Source organism: Dermacentor variabilis, unplaced genomic scaffold (assembly GCF_050947875.1).
Source record: "Dermacentor variabilis isolate Ectoservices unplaced genomic scaffold, ASM5094787v1 scaffold_13, whole genome shotgun sequence".
Classification (NCBI taxonomy): Eukaryota; Metazoa; Arthropoda; class Arachnida; order Ixodida; family Ixodidae; genus Dermacentor; species Dermacentor variabilis.
The window spans coordinates 29204411-29225284 of NW_027460291.1; the positions used below are offsets into that span (position 1 = coordinate 29204411).

The window sequence follows — 20874 nt, forward strand, 5'->3', positions numbered from 1 at the left end:
CCGGGCTGGGGTGCGTTCACGCTTGTATTTGCAAAGAATGTAGCCGTCGGATTGAGGGTTATTTACATGTGTGGTGTTCACCCGAATAAAGGAAATAATGAGTGAAGTCTTCCGACGAGCGGGATTAAACCAACTAATTAAAATTTTCAAACTAATCAACGAGTGTGCACGGGGCCACACCCAAAGCACTCAGTGGGAAGCAGCCGAGCAAAAAGGCTCTCTCCTTTCCGACACAAAAAGCGGTCTACAGTGTCGTAGGCACGGACGGTCGATCGAACTAAAGAGCCTTTGTGTCGCAGCCTTGCCGCACTTAGCCGAACAATTAGCGCTCGTAAACAACACGTGCGGCTCAAGTGCACGAGCATGCATGCGGAAACGCGAGCAGCAGGCACACCTTTCTTGGCCTGGTTGTTGAAATACTTCTTCTGGCGGGCACGCGAATTCTGGAACCAGACCTGGGTGACACGCTTGCTGAGGCCCGTGATCTGGGCGATGCGCTCCAGGTCCTGTCCGTCCGGGTTCGAGTCCAGGTTGAAGTTGGCCTGCAGCACCTGCAGCTGCTCCTCGGTAAAGGTGGTCCGCACGCGCTTCGTCTTGGCCTTGGAGCCGCCGCCTCCCCCGCCGCCGCCCGAGCTTCCCGAGCCGCACTCCTGCTCGCTGTTCTCTGCGACGCAACAACACAGGTGACGCTGCGCGCCTCTCGCGCGTTCTGTAAATCGAGGTTCTGTAAATGGCATCCATTAGATCATTCAAAGCGGACAAATCCATTGTGTCATTTTATATATTACGTGAATTTGTTACGTTGCTTACAAGGCTTGCGCAAAAGCTGTATGTCTGTATTGCTGAATTTCTTTTAGATTCATGTGTAACATAGCAATTTTGTCCGCTTTAGATGTACTATTAGATGCAATTCACAGAATTATGATATAATTTTTGTTGCTGAGTTACAGAGTTGTAAACTTGATAGTTTCGTTTTCTGAAGATTTTCTATTTTTGGCAATCTTTAATAAAAAATTCACGGCCTAAACCAAAAATTCGAAACCAGCAGTCACCAGACTTTAAGCTTTTCTTTTAAATACAACAAACCTCGTCAAATTTGGCGCGGTGGTTTCCGAGAAAAGCGAATTCTTCTTTTACATGTATTTAGATAGGAGGTCCCGAGCTAAACCTTCGTCTTAAATCGCTTCTCAGTCGATCAGCATGGCCGTAAAAAAAAGTGTGGCTCTCTAACGGTGATCTCGCGATGCATTCCGCTCTCACACGCATAATGGCGATTAGTGTTGGACATATGGCGATTTTTTCGCTAAATCTAGCTGATTGAGGGCTCGGAATTAAAGTTACAGGGCTTAAGGGAAAGAGAGAATATATTAGAGGAAAAACATTGGAGCCGGCCAGAGCTGCATCGTAGGCTACTGTGCACAAGGCATCAATAGAGAATGATGAAAGATGGGCTGAGGAAGAATTGATGACGTATACAGAATAACCACAGTGGTTTCCTTAAAGCCTCGAGCCCAGTCCAGTGCTGCGCACTAACACATAGCTGCTCTTCCTGCCGCCACTTAAACAACACAGGTCCCATAGTGGCGAGTCCCGGAATAATTTTGATCACCGGGGGTTCTTCAGCGTGCACAGAAACGTATTTGCGTTGCTCCCTTCACACTCTGTATGTGCTATGCTGTGGTACGTCTTCTTCGTCTTTTTACCTCTTGCATTTTAATTTTTTTCGAGCGGGTGAGCGTGGTGCCTCTTTCAGAAGACAGTTGCTAGCCTGCCACTCTTTCAGTGCACCTACATATGGCGTTGATATTTCTTTGCGTGAATAATAATCGGTTTGCGGCCGCCACTAATGGCACGGGATGCAAAAACGTTCGAAGACCGTGCGTTGGGTGCACTTCCCGGACCGCGACCTCGTGCTGAGCACCGCGTCTCAAGCTTGTATAGCGACGAACTGGCGCTTTCACCAGATAGCCGGTGCTCTTAGAGTGCGTGTGCACAAGTTATGCGTCATTTTAAATAAAACCATGAGTTGAAAATAGCGCTTTCCTGTGCCAAGTTGCCTCGTCCTTGTCTTCCATAGCGCTTGAACGGTCTACAAGGTTTGTTAGACCTTGTGTTTGTCGCAATAACCAAATATTTAGCGGATTCCAAGAGCGGTTTGATGTTTCTTCAGGAGAATCCTAGCAAGTAAAAAAATTTATAACCCTGACTTTCCAGACCCGTCTCTGGCGTCATCAAAGTCGGTATACAAACTCGTTTTCGCCATCAGTGTAAGCATATGTGACGTTGTCGAATTTTGCTCGCCTAAGACGCATTTCCCATCGCATTCTCAATTGAATGGTTGTTGATCTATTTTAAATTGCGCGTGTGCTACTGTTGATCTTATTTCTCGTTGAAATTTTTGTTGGCGGATTGTTGGTGGATTTGCAAATTTTGCAGTGGATTCTAGTGGATTTCGACTGTCGTTTAGCAGAAGCTTCGCGAGAAGAAATGCCATCACTGCTGCGAACGGCCGGATGATAGCCTCTTTCTTCAGAGGTACGGTCAGGACAGTGCCGCTTCTCAGCTCGGTTATGCTCGTGGATTTGGTTTCCAGCCGGTCGTATTTCGATGGGGGCGGTGTGCGATACTACCGCTGTGCCCAGCACCGGGTGTCCGTTAAGAGAACCCTGTTGGCGGAAGTTAGCAACGAGACCTCTACTACAGCGTAGCACGGGTACAGTTTTAGAATGTTAAGGTTTGTCCGTATACCTATGGAGGCGACGAGTCGCTCGATTTTATACGCGCGTATACCCACCGTCGTTGGAGCCGGAGGCCCCGTCGAGCAGCTCGAAGTAGTGGCTCTTGCACAGCACCCGTCCGTCATGCAGCGCGAACTCCTCGCCGGTGGACAGTTGCCGCTTGCAGGCGTCACAGGCGAAGCAGGCCAAGTGGTAGACCTGCTCGCGCGCCCGGCGGACCCAGTCCGAGGCGCCGATGGCCCGGCTGCACTTGGCGCACTTGGCCGCGAACTGGCTGCGCGAGGAAACGACAAGGGAGGCACGCCTTGAGAAGGGAGGCGCGCGAAGGGAGGCGCGCGTGCAGCAAGCGGACTCGGGCATGGCGGCCCCCCGAGTCTTCAAGCGTCAGCCTCTTTCGCGTTGATCCAGTTCGCGAATCCCACTGGTCCGAAGGAGTGCAAGGCGAAATGTGCTGATGGCGGTGAAAGGAATAAAGGAGACGAGGCGAAGGGGTTGCAAAGGACGAAAGCGGTACACTAATGGATTCCACGAGGGAGTGGCGGACAAGACCACTTACGCGTTGACCGGCTCTGTTCTCTACATAAATGTCTACCTAAATACCTAAATGTCCTCACTGCATCAAATACACGCCTTGAAGTGCATCATTCATTTACGAAAGGAGCTTTCTTTGTCTTCCTCCTGGTATTTCCTCCCATCCGTTCGGTCACCGTCTTACCTGCTAAAGAGGGCTGAATCCGGACACAGTGTGTGACACTAGTAAACTGGGCATATTCGGCAGATGGTGCAATAAAAGCTGGGGCGATATCATGTGAAAGAATAAGAAGAGATTTGCTGATGGGATTGTGAAGTGAGAGGATAAATATGGGCGGGGGAGGGAGTTGGCGGGGCAAGAGGGGGGAGTTGCGTGCTAAAGACACAACCCAACACACATCAAGGATATTCCAAAGAAGCGAACGCTGCCTTTGACAATCGCTTCCACTGATTTTGTTTCAACTGGTTTCATTTTTTTTCCGGTTTCGTCATGCACGACGTGCCTACTGTATAGTGGTACAGTGCCTGTTCCATTTGTTGAGCCATTCAGAGAGTTTTTTTTTATTGATGGAAAGTACATCACTTATGGGATTTTATGGCGCAAGGACTAAATATTAAATATGGACAGAGCGCGCTAAGTAATGGCCATCAGTGGTCAGTGAAAAGCATTACTAATGGTAGGTGTAACATGGTTGTCGCCTAAGTAACACTGGCTGTAAAATATGTAAAATATACATGCAGTAAAAGTATGACAATGAGACGAGCATGCAAGATACGACACAGAGTGATTATAGGATGAAGCGGACTTAAAAGCGAGAATGCTGCTAATTTGCGGGTAGCACTATTGCCTAACCAGGGCCCTTGAACGCAATGGCCTGGAGGCACGTGCAATGCCAGACGTAACTATCGCAGCAACACCCTCTGATCAGAGGCTGTGCCACGTATTTCTTGGACTAATAATGTTCAGTGCACTAAGATCGTTTAAAACTGACTTCGTGTCAAATAACAGATCTGTTCCAAGAAACATTGCTAGGTGTAGTTGGACATGCTGCCGGTATGCTAAGTCCTCTCAGCTAGCGCTTCCCAACACTCCACAAGGTCGTGAAGAAGCCTTCGAGCCCGTCTACCACCACGTGGTTCATTTGCATGAGTACGGTACGAGCGCCCTATTCTAAGCCGACAGAGCAGGACGTCAGTTTCTCGTGGTATTGTTATCGGTGGCCAAGTGCCTAGCTGTGGCTTGATTAGGTGGAGTTTATTAGAGGTTTCGGCATCCCACAAGCATTGCCAGTAGCCTCTTCAGTGTTTTCTTAACGAAAGGCTTCAAATCTTTGGCAGGGACAGCTGTCAAAAAGTTAAAATTTCTTGTTGCTATGGACGTGGCGATTTCATCGGCAAGCACATTAGCCTCGACGTCTCTGTGCCCAGGCACCCTGCAAATTAGGGCACGTTGCTTAGACACATACTCAGTGCTTAAGACCCAGTAAAGGTTGCTAATTACAGGATTGCAGCGACGCCTAAAATGTCTGTATAGATTATTGTCTTCTGTAGCATAACGTTGCTGATGTACTTTACAGCTGAGAACAATGCACAGGCCTCAGCCGCAAAAATATTTGTCACCGGTTAAAGCGACACCCTTTCGCTGACATATTTGCAGTGTTTTGTGCCCACATGGCTTCGGCGAGAATTTCCATGGCGCGAGCTTTTTCCTTGTTCAAAACACGAGTGTCAGGTCCCGGGTGATGCCTGTGGACATATTCAACAGGCGCGTGGCCGACCGCGGCAGCGGAGGTCCGAGGCCGACACGGCTGTCAGCTAAAGAGTCTCCCGTTTCTCAGTGCTGGTTGCTTTATATGTGCTTTCACTGAGTTCATTGTCCATCTGTTCGCAGGTAAATGAGTTCTTTTGAGCTCTATTGACAGTAAAATTTATCAGACTCGTGCATTAATGCGTCAACAGCTCAGGTAACGTAGTTTGCCAACCGCAGCTTTTTTGTACGAAACTACTTGGGTATCTAAAGGCGCTCAGTGTTAAATCACGCCGAGGACGTCGCTTGCATTGGCAGCCCTCGCGCATCTCTTTCACTGCTTTTGTAGCTTACTCCTGCAGTTGAGCACGCAACCTCGTTGCGATCACAACAAATTGGCTCGACGACCACTTCAATGACACTCGAATCTACAAAGACTTCATCATCATCATCATCATCAGCCTGGTTACGCCCACTGCAGGGCAAAGGCCTCTCCCATACTTCTCCAACAACCCCGGTCATGTACTAATTGTGGCCATGCCGTCCCTGCAAACTTCTTAATCTCATCCGCCCACCTAACTTTCTGCCGCCCCCTGCTACGCTTCCCTTCCCTTGGGATCCAGTCCGTAACCCTTAATGACCATCGGTTATCTTCCCTCCTCATTACATGTCCTGCCCATGCCCATTTCTTTTTCTTGATTTCAACTAAGATGTCATTAACTCGCATTTGTTCCCTCACCCAATCTGCTCTTTTCTTATCCCTTAACGTTACACCTATCATTCTTCTTTCCATAGCTCGTTGTGTCGTCCTCAATTTGAGTAGAACCCTTTTAGTAAGCCTCCAGGTTTCTGCCCCGTAGGTGAGTACTGGTAAGACACAGCTATTATATACTTTTCTCCTGAGGGATAATGGCAACCTGCTGTTCATGATTTGGGAATGCCTGCCAAACGCACCCCAGCCCATTCTTATTCTTCTGATTATTTCCGTCTCATGATCCGGATCCGCCGTCACTACCTGCCCTAAGTAGATGTATTCCCTTACGACTTCCAGTGCCTCGCTGCCTATTGTAAATTGCTGTTCTCTCCCGAGACTGTTGAGCATTACTGTAGTTTTCTGCAGATTAATTTTTAGACCCAATCTTCTGCTTTGCCTCTCCAGGTCAGTGAGCATGCATTGCAATTGGTCCCCTGAGTTACTAAGCAAGGCAATATCATCAGCGTCTCAGTGGCTATGGTGTTGGGCTGCTGATCACGAGGTCGCGGGATCGAATCCCGGCCACGGCGGCCGCATTTCGATGGGGGCGAAATGCGAAAACACCCGTGTGCTTAGATTTAGGTGCACGTTAAAGAACCCCAGGTGGTCGAAATTTCCGGAGTCCTCCACTACGGCGTGCCTCATAATCAGAAAGTGGTTTTGGCACGTAAAACCCCAAATATTATTATTATTAATATCATCAGCGAATCGCAAGTTACTAAGGTATTCTCCATTAACTTTTATCCCCAATTCTTCCCAATCCAGGTTTCTGAATACCTCCTGTAAACACGCTGTGAATAGCATTGGAGATATCGTATCTCCCTGCCTGACGCCTTTCTTTATTGGAATTTTGTTGCTTGCTTTATGGAGGACTACGGTGGCTGTGGAGCCGCTATAGATATCTTCCAGTATTTTTACATATGGCTTATCTACACCCTGATTCCGTAATGCCTCCATGACTGCTGAGGTTTCGACTGAATCAAACGCTTTCTCGTAATCAATGAAAGCTATATATAAGGGTTGGTTATATTCTGCACATTTCCCTATCACTTGATTGATAGTGTGAATATGGTCTATTGTTGAGTAGCCTTTACGGAATCCTGCCTGGTCCTTTGGTTGACAGAAGTCTAAGGTGCTCCTGATTCTATTTGCAATTACCTTAGTAAATACTTTGTAGGCAACGGACAGTAAGCTGATCGGTCTATAATTTTTCAAGTCTTTGGCGTGCCCTTTCTTATGGATTAGGATTATGTTAGCGTTCTTCCAAGATTCCGGTACGCTCGAGGTCATGAGGCATTGCGTACACAGGGTGGCCAGTTTCTCTAGAACAATCTGTCCACCATCCTTCAACAAATCTGCTGTTACCTGATCCTCTCCAGCTGCCTTTCCCCTTTGCATATCTCCTAAGGCTTTCTTCACTTCTTCCGGCGTTACCTTCGGGATTTCGAATTCCTCTAGACTATTTTCTCTTCCATTATCGTCGTGGATGCCACTGGTACTGTATAAATCTCTATAGAACTCCTCAGCCACTTGAACTATCTCATCCATATTAGTAATGATATTGCCGGCTTTGTCTCTTAGCGCATACATCTCATTCTTGCCAATTCCTAGTTTCTTCTTCACTGTTTTTAGGCTTCCTCCGTTCCTGAGAGCATGTTCAATTCTATCCATATTATACTTCCTTATGTCAGCTGTCTTACGCTTGTTGATTAACTTCGAAAGTTCTGCAAGTTCTATTCTAGCTGTAGGGTTAGATGCTTTCATACATTGGCGTTTCTTGATCAGATCTTTCGTCTCCTGCGATAGTTTGCTGGTATCCTGCCTAACGGAGTTACCACCGACTTCCATTGCACACTCCTTAATGATGCCCACAAGATTGTGGTTTATTGCTTCAACACTAAGGTCCTCTTCCTGAGTTAAAGCTGAATACCTGTTCTGTAGCTTGATCTGGAATTCCTCTATTTTCCCTCTTACCGCTAACTCATTGATCGGCTTCTTATGTACCAGTTTCTTCCGTTCCCTCCTCAGGTCTAGGCTAATTCGAGTTCTTACCATCCTGTGGTCACTGCAGCGCACCTTGCCGAGCACGTCCACATCTTGTATGATGCCAGGGTTAGCGCAGAGTATGAAGTCTATTTCATTTCTAGTCTAGCCGTTCGGGCTCCTCCACGTCCACTTTCGGCTATCCCGCTTGCGGAAGAGGGTATTCATTATCCTCATATTATTCTGTTCCGCAAACTCTACTAATAACTCTCCCCTGCTATTCCTAGTGCATATGCCATATTCACCCACTGCCTTGTCTCCAGCCTGCTTCTTGCCTACCTTGGCATTAAAGTCGCCCATTAGTATAGTGTATTTAATTTTCACTCTGCCCATCGCCGATTCCACGTCTTCATAGAAGCTTTCGACTTCCTGGACAAAGACTTAGCAATACAGAAGAAGCCCAGTCACAGAAAGGCACATAAAACCAGCGTACGACGGATATTACCCTCTTTGCGCAAACAGCCAAGGAATAAGAGCGCTCGCCGGAAAGTGCATCTTTTCAGGATCGCACGCACTGTAAAAGAACTTTTCCAAGAATTTGGCTCCCTACAGGAGCTCCGAAGGGGAACTGTTGAGCCTCCGAGTTTGACCAGCGTTGCCATACTTCCGTTTGCGCGCTGCCTGAGTGAAGTGACCTCAGGGAAACTTGTGACTCGATACTTTTTTTTTTAATTCTTTCGCATTATTTGTGCTAAATGGCGATCGGGTGGTGTAGCGCGAAGGGTGCTTGTATGCCGATGATAGGCTGAGCAGCGAGAAACCTCTGGCTGATTGGAAACTTCCACGATTGCAGAAAACAAGCAGGGGCAAAGATAATGGAAGGAAGTAAAGTATCCTTGGCACCACAATTGTCAGTGAACACGTTAACAGTCTCAATGGCGGAAAATGCATTTCCCGCCACCAATAAAACGTAGTTCCCAACCGAAATAACTAGATGGAACTCTGGCCTTACGATCCTGCAGCTACCATGGGAATGGTGACTAGTACGTGAATTTGTCTGACCTTCGGGCTTGCAGTCTCAGACGTTCTGGTGGTGTTGTTTACTGCATTTATGCGCTTAGTGGTCTAAATTTCGATGCAATCCCATTTTTTATGCGCAAAAACAAGTAAGACTCTCTGTGCTTGCAGAATAGTTGCGAATAGTTGCATTTATAACGCAATATTTTGTTGCAAATGGTCAATTTTCAAGGTAAGAAAGCCGTTTGAAGCTACAAGGACGAAGAAAGAGCAAATCTATGTACGAACCATCGTACTCATGCTGGTTGAACGACCATGCATGCAGAATCTAGTGCCCGAGTTAGCTGTGGTAATTTTTGTAGAAAACTGTACACTTTAAAGGGCCCCTCATTTGGCCAGTTAGCACACTTTGGTAATAAGCTGGACGTTGTTACGTGCCCTCTTGGGAGCGTTCCACCGCAAGAATTTTTCAAATCAGTTTTTAAATAGCTGAGATATAAATATTTCACTGCCGCGAACCCATGATTTTAGGAAACAAGCAGCACCGCCAACTAAAATCCCTTAAACTACGTAAAGTAGCGACACTCGCCTGCTCCGCCTGCACTCCTCCTCAGTTCTCCTCGCTTTCACGCTCCCTCGTCGACCGTGGCGCCGCCTACACTGCTCGAGCGTAGCAACGGCGCCAACATGCGCTCCTCGCCAATCCGTAGACGCTTCTCGAGCAAAAATGACGCTGATGCACGGCGCGAGGGCCCACGTGATGCTATTAGGCCAATAGCGACGCGGCGTCGGCCTCGGCCAGAGAGCACGAGGAGCAGGCGGCATTCTTCAAAGCCTGGCACTACTTTACGAAGTTAAAGGGGCTTTACCGCCAACAAGGACACTCTCTCCACTTGCCCCGTCAAGTCTCCGCCAGCGAAATTCCTTTCCTGCGTTCTCCCATATCGGAGCTCGAGGACAGCGTGACGCATTCGTGATAGGCTCCGCCTTCCTTTTTTTCCTCTTTTTTTTTTTTTTGCTGCACCGCGCACTTCCGCTGACAGTGTCGCGCGTTAGCTGTGGTGTTTGTCTCGTTTCGCGCAGCACATGATTTTGCGCGCTGTGCACGAGAACGCCTAACTAGCGGTGAAGGTCCGTGCTACACGGACACTGAGGCAGACACAAGCGGATCACAGAGCATGATCGCGTGCTGGAACAGGGAGGAATTAAATTACCCAGTTTCGTTATCTGCGCGCGCGACTGAACCACGTGAGAACAAGCAGACAAAATGAAAGTACATGTCTCTTGTTGCGGTGTGAAGTAAAACGAAAACACGCAGACATTCGATTTGTGTTTTTAATTATTTCTCTAAACTTTAATTCTTCTATTGAAGCAAAGATTCCACAAATAACAGATGTTGCCTCGAATAATGCTCGAAGTGTCACGTGTCCCTACGAGCGACGTCACAACATATACATCATCCCCTGACATATGTCATTCCCCGCCTTGGAGCGCGGTGCTCGCGAGGAGAAGGGCAAACGGCGTTCGGTTTGAAAAGTCAGCGGTTTCCGCGGTGGATAGCGACGTCTTTCTTAGTAGACACGATAGTGAGCGCGCATCCTATGCACAACACTTGTGAGCTCAAAATGACCAGACCTGGTGAGGGGTCTTTTTTAAAGGCTGAGCGCGCACTTCACGTTGCGGTGTGCGCTTCGTGTTACGGCGTTGCAGAAGCGCGCGCGTTTGTAGTTATCGTTCCACGACAACGGCGTCGCGAATTCGGAGGCCGCTGAAGACTAGGCTCAGCAGCAGCGCATATAGTGTGGCTGTGGGCGTGTCTTTTGTCCACGGAGTGAAGGCGCAGTGACGGCCGACTGAAGGACGCCGAAAGCGCGCGTCGGAGACTGCGCGAAAGAGTCGAGGCTAAATAGCGTCAAAGCTTGCAACGTAGGCGCGAGTAGTCTGCACCTGAGCGAGAGAAATGCCCGGGCACGGACAACAGAGCCGATGCTGGCTACCATCACTTCCTATGAATACTTTGCGTCCTGCTGAGTACGGTGGCCCATCCTCCCCCTTCCGCCCACCCCGCCAGCAAGAAAATAACAAATAAAGGACTTTCTCAGCTGCTTCCACAGTGCTTGCAGCGTTGGTTGATTATATATGTTGAACTGGCAGTAGCGGTAAGAAGACGCGCAACGGTACAAGCGGTGAGGGCAATATCCTATAGCTGGAAAGAATACTTTAACGAAAGCGACGGCGTTTTTTACAGAATGCCGCGATTGTCACTGTAGGCAAACGGTAAGTCCATTGTGCAGACTTTCGCGGCAGCCCAGGTTTCAGTGTAGAATGGTCAGAATGCTCGACGTTATGATGGGGCGGAGCTATGTGGGATCACACCGTAAAGCAGAAGGCACGTTTCCAGGCGTGACTGGCGAGAGATCCGAGCAACGACAAAGCACCTTCGAAGCCCCCGGTGCAAGCGAGTCGCTACAAGACTCGCAGCCCCTCGGCGGCAGTGTCCTCGGTTGCAGCGGCGAGGCCTGATTGCGAGGCGGCATTGATCGTACCCGCTGGCTCGTACACGCGAAGAAGCAGCGAGGCGAGGGCTGGGCCACTGGGCCGGCGCTAACGAACCGCTCCGGGGAGAAAAGTTCCACCGGGAGCGCAGAAAGAGAAAGGCGGCGCCGCAGAGACACGCTGGCGCAAGCAGCAGCGGGCAAACAGAAGCCAACGAGACGGCAGGGAAGGAACGGACCGAGCCGGCTGCGTACGGTTCCCCACTTGGGTGCAGTGCACGGCGGAAAGCGATCGACCACAGTGGCCGCGTGGAGAGGCCCCCTCCGATACGCCGCGCTCGCAACTCCGAGCAGGTTTCCGAGCTTTCCGCCAGTCCATCTCGCAGCTGCGGGACGTGAGCTCGAGAAGTCGCGAGGCGTCCTTCGCGACTGCTGCGCGGAATTGAGCCCTGCACAGTGCAGAGTTCCCCACCACGCAAGCGCGATGGCAGGAGCCGTCCCGAGGCCAGGGCTTCTTCCATGTGCCCGGAATAGCGTTGGTATGCTGACGCTTTCGTTTGGGTCAGACAGAGATCGCGGAGTCAGGATCAAACGAGGCTGCAATCGCGGCAAAACGCAGATATGGAATGAGACGCCCGAAGAATGACGTACGTTGAAGCAGGAATATAATATATACATAAGTACAAAACCATCTGTGCGCAGCATTTGCATTTCACTCGTTTTGATATCACTAGTCAACGAGGAAGCTTGAAAGGTGTGCTGTGCGAAAGCATGGGCGCGAATGTGTCGGCTGTTTCGATTTTTTGGTTAGTGGCGCATGGACGGGGTGGGTAACGGCGAAATGCTGCATTCGTACCAGCTTTTCTTCTACAACACGGACACACAAACCAACAAACTACGAAACCATAACGTCAACATAGTTTTCGTCCAAGGAAAAAAAAGAACAGATATTAGACACGAAAGAACGAACACAGGGTACTAAATGAATGCACACAAGCTTACAGTGCAGGCATTGCACCAACGTCGTTGCAAATCAGTAGTCCGTCAGCCAACGCGCGCAAGTTTCTCGTCGTGCCTATCCGTTCGAGACAGCTTGTTGCGGGAAAGCTTCAGTGTTAGGGCACAGCCAAGGTGAAGATGATGGGGTTCTAGACGCATAACTCGCTGGCTTAGGAAATATTTCAAGGTCTTCACTCAGCAGGCCCAGGTGATAGGGACGCCTTGAGTTACCGAGCGCAGGTTTCCTTCACCCTGGAAACATTCTCTGGAAGGAAGCAGGGGCACTTGGAAGAGGATGAGGAGCGCCACAAAGCGAGTCCTCGTTGCAAGGACTCGCATCACGGGGCCACTTGATCGAAGAAGGCGCCGATGCATGCAGCGCCTTCTTCAACCTGATAGTCCTAGCTAGTATTTTGGCGACATTTATGCCTCCCTTCAGCCCTACGCTAAAAAAATTACGGTAACGCTGTGTGCAAACGCTCATCATGAGGAATTTCAAATCTGTCAACGACAAAGATAACACTCACTGGCGCTTTTTCAGCCTCGTTCTTTGCAATTTCAACCGGCGAATCTTTCTTACATACATACATACATACATACATACATACATACATACATACATACATACATACATACATACATACATACATACATACATACATACATACATACATACATACATACATACATACATACATACATACATACATACATACATACATACATACATACATACATACATACATACATACATACATACATACATACATACATACATACATACATACATACATACATACATACATACATACATACATACATACATACATACATACATACATACATACATACATACATACATACATACATACATACATACATACATACATACATACATACATACATACATACATACATACATACATACATACATACATACATACATACATACATACATACATACATACATACATACATACATACATACATACATACATACATACATACATACATACATACATACATACATACATACATACATACATACATACATACATACATACATACATACATACATACATACATACATACATACATACATACATACATACATACATACATACATACATACATACATACATACATACATACATACATACATACATACATACATACATACATACATACATACATACATACATACATACATACATACATACATACATACGTACGTACATACATACATACATACATACATACATACATACATATATATGCAGGGTATTCAAAATTAAGCTTTATGATTTTCTTAAATAGGCACTTGGAGGCACGCGAAGACTACCTATGCAAATAAGTTATGTAGCCAGGGGAACACAAAGTGAGATGATAATTATCGCTGACAGCAACCCAATTAACTGAAATAAACTAAAGGAGCATCGCACGCGAAATGCGAAGGTTTTGGGATCGTTCCTTAACTGCGGCATGTAATTTTTCATCCACTTTCATTTCCATTAAGTTATCGTTACTTTATTTCATTTATTAAGCACAAGTAGTTTCCCCTATGTTGCCTCCTTGGTGTCAGTGTTTGTTGACCCCCTTTCTCCCTTTCTTCTCGTTTATATATATATATATATATATATATATATATATATATATATATATATACACCTTCATGATAGGACACACGAAAAACGAAGATATTTCATTTTTCTGGCGTCTCGGCTGTAATTAATCCTGACGCATTAAAAGGTAGCCCTAATATGACTGAGCTGTTGACAGGCCCTCTTAAGACGTTGCCAACATGTAATGGTTCCGTCTTCTTGCATAAGAATCTTTTTTTTCAGAGGCCGCGGTACTTCACCTATGCAATTAACGTGACGCATGCGATTGAAAGCGTGTCCCACGTACGCTGCTATGGCCGTGACTGTCGCTGGGTTACACGTACGCCAACACCCGCAAAAGTGGACGGCAATATAGCTTTCGCCGTAGCTCAACTGGCACAGCGTTGCTCGCGTAATGAGGAGGGTGTGCGTTCGGCTCCTACCGGCGGCCAACCAATCTCTTCGTCCGCTTTCCCTTCTCATTCCTGCTTTCCCCTTCGAAACAGCGGGTTATTTCTCCTGTGCTTTCCTTGGCTTCACCTCAGCTCTCTTTCTCTATTGCCTGTTGGCTGGATGTGGACGTGTATAACAAAAAAATCAAGCCCCTGCGTTCCCCTTCCTCTCGGTCAGCGCTATGCTGCAGGTGCGGTCCCGCGACTGACAAGTAGAAACTGGAGCCGTTTGAGGTCTCCCTCGCCCCCAAGGGGTCTGGACAGGTCGCAGTAGCTGTGTTCGCGAGTGCGTTCTGACGCGCTTGTGAGCCTCAAGTAAGATTTCCAGTTGCCTAGAGGCGCGGGCTGCAGCGAGCGATCAAGACGCCGATCGTAGCCTGCATCTTGAACCCTTTCCCGACCGAGCTTTTCGGCCATAAATAATACAAAAATACCAATTTTCTTATTTGTCTAAATAATTGCACGCATTTCGAAACAACCTAAAAATATCCTTAAAAGCACTTTATTTGTAACAAACATGAAAAATATTTTTTTAGAGCATAAAAAGAGGATTGGCTTCGCTGCGCTGCACAGCGGAGATTCTCCGAATTTCTGCAGTTGTCGTTGCAACAAATGTCTCTTTGGAAATTCAAAAACAATACTGTGACAGGCGGGGCTCATGCTTGCGGCAAGGGATGTCAGAACCGTAAGTTGCAGACTTGGCGTGGTACATTTCAAAGCATGGAATAGTGCACAGTGCTACCCCTCATTCCTCGCACCAGGTACATGAAGCGGTTGGTTTCGCGGAGAATGAAATTTGTTAATTGATTCGTTAGAAACAATTCAAAATACGGCGCACAGTTCCCGTCCTCCGTCACAGGTACCTTTACGCCAGGCGCGGCCGTGAAAGCAAATCTTGTCCGCTGGCATCAACTTGAGACGCTGTCGTGGTCCGAATCTGACGACTCGGAGAAGCTACGCTGCTCAGTATCGTCGCTGCCGCTCTCGGAGGAACTTTTTCACCGCTGTCTCAGTCCGACAAATCTTCCCCAAACAAACCTTTTTCCCCCCTTTTTTTTTCGGAGCGGAGTCATTGCCGGCACGCGCACGCACAGAGGAGGACGCCATTTCTAAATCCCAGTTGCCAGCATCGAAACGTTACTAGGCCAAAATGCATGCTTTGAATGCGTTTTTTTTTTTTACTGCGCCATCTGCTGAAGCCAAAAAGAATTAAACAGAATTTATCAGGGTAGCTTGACTCCTGCAGTGTACAAGCGCTTGTTCCAGCGCGGACGAGCTCAGCTGTTCTACAGCAGGGGAAGGGTTAATATTTCCATTTCTTCGCTCGTTTTTGCCCATCTGTGCGTTAATAATTGTTTCAATTGCTAAAGCTGCGAGCTGCGACGAGTGAAGCAGAGCATACGCCACATATGCTAGCTGAAGCCACGCTAATTGATGCCAATGAAATGGCTAACCACCTGCGTGTGTCCATAGCGATGCATGTGCACGTTGGTCGCCACAGGCCTACACCCCTCAATATCGAGAACCAGTATCGACAAGATGCCGAGATTACGCGCTAACTTTTTCACGAGCTAAGTTATGGAAAGAGACAGTCTACAAGATGACGCACTTCTCGTTGAGGGAACAAGAACGGGGCAGAAATAGGTAGGTAGGATATAGAAGGCGCCTGATGCGGACTGGCCGATGCACGATGTGCATCAAAGGCCGTGCCCTTTTTTTTCGTTTCATCCTGATACCGTAAGTGTGTGGCATACCTAGCTATAAACCGCAGCTCAAACGATGAATAACAATAGAACTAAGGAACGCTCACACCCGCATGCTGGTGAAAACATGTAACATGTGCAAGCATTCACACTCGTCCACGAGGCAGTTTACGGGGACTGGTTGAAGCCTATATAGCGCATCAAGTTGAGGAGCACCATCGTATTGCGCGTCGCAGAAGCAGTGCATCGCCATACGCCTGTAAATACTGCAAGATCGTCGCACAGCTGACACGGATTCGAAGCCATTTTTCAGAAAGTCATTGGGCTTGCGAAGCCTCTGCATAAGCGGATTATGTGAACAAAGTGTTCGCTTGCCACTCCTCACGTCGCACAGGTCAGTACTGTATACAACTGAACATTAAGCGGAAAATGTATGCGAGTGTAAGGTTTAGTCACATGGGATGCAGACGCGCCCAATCACACCCGTCGAGAGCGTGTGATACGCTGAAGCTGCGGCTTCTCGTCCAAGAGGCAAATAGGCCCGCATTGCCGTTCAGCTACTCAGGACGAGCGACGAACCTCTGTCAAACCTTTATTGAAGATATACGTGTATGAGTGACGCATTCAAACCTAGCGCGTGAACGGTGCAAGGGGCTAGGAATAATCACCTGTATATACGGCAGTCAAGAGAGAGAGGGATACACGCAAGGGCAGGGATGTTAACCAGTCAATGGTCCGGTTGGCTACCCTACGCTGGAGGTAGGGAGAAAGAAGAGGGACAGAGAGGCTATAGAGACGTGCACGGACAGTACTTGAGTCAAAGCCATCCGTGCAAACAAGACGTTCTCAGAAAGCACAAAAGTGCCTTTACTGCCTTCTGAGCCGATTATTGGTGGGGACGGTGCTCTATAGTACCGTCTGATCACGCAGAGGACGATCATCTAGTTTCATCAATGTGTTGGACAAAAATTGTCTCTGTGCTTGAAATTGCGGACAGTGGTACAATAAGTGGTCAATGTTCTCTTCGCATCCGCAAACATCACATGCAGGACTATCAGCCATTCCAATTAGTGCTGAGTAAGCTTTCGTGAAGGCAACTCCCAGCCACAACCGACACAGAAGAGACGCTTCGCGTCGGTGCGGTCCGGTCGGAGGTCAGAGTTGCAGTGAAGGGTTCGGTCTGCGCAGTCCCCGCACGACATTCAGTGCAACTGTCTTCGCCCACCGTGCCTCTCTGGTCAGGTTACGCAGCTGCAGCATGACCTTCGATTCCTCCATGCTGTGCGAGCCGTACTCAAGCAAATCGAACAGTCCCAGGACATCAGAAAAAGTCAAACTTACCACCATCTGCACTCAAGCAACTTAGTTTACTCCTCCTGTACGAGAAATACAGCGACTGCACACACGTCTATACTGATGGCTCAACTACATCAACCAGTTCCAGTGGCGCTGTAGTTATACTAACAATGGGAATAACCGAGCGGTTTAAGACATCCGAAATCACTACGCCTAAAGCTGCAGAGCTCGCGGCTCTGCGCGACGCACATCGTGTGATAAATACTTAAAGTCCTCAAAAATGGGCAGTCTTCTGCGATTCAAGGTCGGCCTTGCAAAGTGCGCAGTCGTTTCTCCGACATGGAACTCACAATCACCTCACGTGCTAAATCGTGGAACTTGTCCATGACTTGAGAGAATAAGGCCATTCGATCTCTTTTCAATGGATACCAGGTCACCGCGTATCGTTAGAAATGATGACGCAAATAAGGCAGCTCGGACGTCAAAGAAAACCGCTGCGTCCCCATTCCTCTGTCTAGGACCGACGCTGCGAGACAACTTCGCATTCTAGCTTGCACGCTCTCTTTAGCAGAGTGGAATACCGCACATACAAGGCGCACGGCAGTCAAGAAGTTCACATGAAAGGAAAGGGCAAGCCCTGCTATCGTTTTGCTTGAGTGTTACTTGGTTTGCTGGGCACAAGTTCGCCCAATTATGGATTGTTAAATTTGTAAATCACAGTTTCGACCCTGTGTTCTTCTTCACTGTCACTACTACGTGACAATAAAATCATAATACAAAATAGTGCCAGCCAGTTCTTTTTGAATAATGAGCGACGCAACCGGTTGAGGCGCTACGTCTGCCACGCAGCTGCCAGACTATATTTGCCCGAGCAGAGGCTCAGCGCCGCCGCCAAGAGGGCCCTGTGGTTCAAAATGAAATTATTGCCACAATATATCGCGAATTCGAAACACCTACACAGTTGCGCTCAAAATTCGCATTAGTGAGTATCGCAACTATCGGTGAATTTTTTCGTGTGACGCTTTCGCTGGTCACTGACGGCGTGTATTTTCATACGCCAGCTCGCCTGGTTGAGCTCCCCATCTTTTATCTCCTTGCTTTCTCTCTTTCTCTCTTTACTAGCCCTGTTCTCTAACCTGCGGTTCTTTGACCACTACTCCGTATATAGTTAAGCGCCATTTTTTATCAAGGAGAAAGCGAGCAATCAAGCAAGTAGGCAAGAAGTGCCTGGCTTTTGAAGATGGAGCAATTCAAAAAAAAAAAAAAAAAGAGAGAAACTTCAGGATACGCGCTTCGAAAGCGTAAATCCAGTTTTTTACATTTCGCATCTATTTCACTTTTTCCGACCTGTCACTTCGGCAGCGTCGGTGCCGGCTGCAGCCGCTGGGATGAATGGACGAGCGCCTGCGCGTCGGCGTTGCGACATCGGCGCGTTTCACCCACGAGAGGTGGCGGCGTAGGAGGGCCCGTGAGAGCCTGACACGCGCCGTTTCTTTTGCGCGTGCGCGCTTCCGTCTAGACAGGCCCGGCTGCCAATCGAGTTGCCAAGGGAGCTGGATTCGGGAGCGAAGCTAACGCTGGCAGTGCGAGGGCACCGAGGAAGGCAGCAAAAGATAAAGCAGCAGGAACAAAAAGCGCACGTGCGAGCGCAACAGGCGCCGATACTTGCCATATCTCACTGGATCTGTCCATTTGGTCGCGTGTTATGTTGGGCAGCCGGGTGAGAAAGGAAGCAGACAAAACATCGTGGGGAAGGGTGCGCAGTGGTGGGGAACTGCCGGCGCCTGTAACATGTTGCGTAAGCACGTAAGCTACATCCAAGTGTTCATTTCTCGTTCGCAACGTTACCAACACGGTCGCCGTTATTTCACGTTTAGCGCGTACTTTCGGAACGGGTTTGCTTGAACGGTCTGCCGTCAGCTTGGGCGCAATAACAGTTGAAAAAAAAAAACGAAAGCAGCATCTCATTTAACATAGACGGTTGTGCATTTCCCGCGTTAGGGAGGCTGAAATGGAAGACAAGAGCTTAAACAAACTCAGATAGTAAACAAACCGACTGGTTCGCCTAATAGACAACAAAAACGACAACAGCTCGCGAACTGCGTGCGAAGAGAAAAAAGCCGGACGCGTAGGTCGCTCGGTGCCTGAATCCCCGAGGCAGTAAGAACGAAACAGAATAGCGAGTGAACGAGGAAGCCGGAGAGTATAAGGGAGCCGAAAAGAGCGAATTAAACGAAAAGATGGCGGCGCTGCTGGATTCAGAAGGGAAATGACATACAAAGAAATTGTTGCCGGCTCATACGTCGGCATGAGAGCAAGAATAAAGTGGCACTGGAATACAGACGCGCCGTCAGGAGGGGCAGAAAAGAAAGGCCAGACACGCAGCGCATTGTGTCCGCAGGTGCGTATGCTAATGAGGTCGGGCGCCTTGGCAGCCCCGTCAGGCCGCACGCGTTTGAGGCGCAGGTGCAAATGTCTCCGCCCCTCCTTCGCCCTTCAATCCTTCTGCGAGGAACGCAAGCGGGGCCGTCGTCGCTTCGGGGCCTGGCCCAGCGCTTGCTGCACTTGGGAGGCTTCTTTAGTGAACGACGAGAGGCCAGGCACGCTGATGAATATTCATTCGAATAACCAGGCCCACATAGCTACCGTCTTCGCTGTGCAAGATGAGGCATTCGGGATGCCTTCGGGCCAGGTAATCCCGTATTAGCCAATGGGCATCTATTTGCGGCTCATCCTCGATTCCACCGAGTATTTCACTGCGTATGTAGCAACACGTACTGCCACCGAGTGGAGCACAGCGCCGCTTTCGACTGAAGAAGATATCAGTATAACGCTCCTGGTTATTCTTACGACGAGCAAAATATTTCGCAGTATCCATCGATGATGATTGTCAAGATAAGCGATTAGCCTGAACGAACCAACCAACCGACGAACGTTCTCCTTACCGCCGAGCGCTCCGCTACCACATCTAAACCTTCAAACACATCAAAGGTGACGCGCAATGGCATGCAAGTATCGAACGGCTATAATGTTCGTGTTCGGCAGCGAAGGCGCCCACAACTCGGCTGCACGCGACCTTTGCACCAGCGTCTTGCTGTAAGTCCGACCAGCGACCAATAACTGCCTACTGCCAAACACGAAAGCGGGCGAAAGAAGAAACTAAAGCCTTTCGCTGGAACAAGTTCAAAAGCACGCCTTTACTCCAGAGCATTTGAGTAGACAGCAACGATTTAAAAAAAAAAAATTTCCCTCATGAGTCCTCGAGGAGTTTCAGTGAAGAGCAGTTACCTAAAAGGGTATGAATGCGAGCTGGTTGGTACGAATCCATGGGTGAAAAACAGCGAAAAATAAACACTGACAAACCAGGAACACAGGACGAGCGCCCGACGATAGCGGCACGATGAGACCCTGCCCTTTCTTGAGTGGAGGTGAAGTTCTAGAAAACAGGCCTTGTGAGGAAAGTAGCTATTCGCAAGGCGCTGGCCAGTTGCAGAGCGACCATGAAGTAGCCATGAGTCAGAACGTGGCTATGTATACCCGCGAACGCAAAGACTGAAA

At 48.4% G+C, this 20874-nt stretch overlaps 1 protein-coding gene across 2 annotated transcripts in view; it reads right to left on the reverse strand.

The window, feature by feature from the left end:
- The window catches only part of Awh (LIM/homeobox protein arrowhead), a 172681-nt gene that overhangs the window by 25195 nt on the left and 126612 nt on the right, over positions 1-20874 (reverse strand). For both annotated transcript variants that reach the window (XM_075677427.1, XM_075677428.1), the window contains exons 3-4: positions 2795-3012; positions 395-664 (exon numbers count right to left, since the gene is read on the reverse strand). In XM_075677427.1, the coding sequence (XP_075533542.1) occupies positions 395-664; positions 2795-3012 (488 nt within the window). The remainder of the gene's footprint in view (positions 1-394; positions 665-2794; positions 3013-20874) is intronic.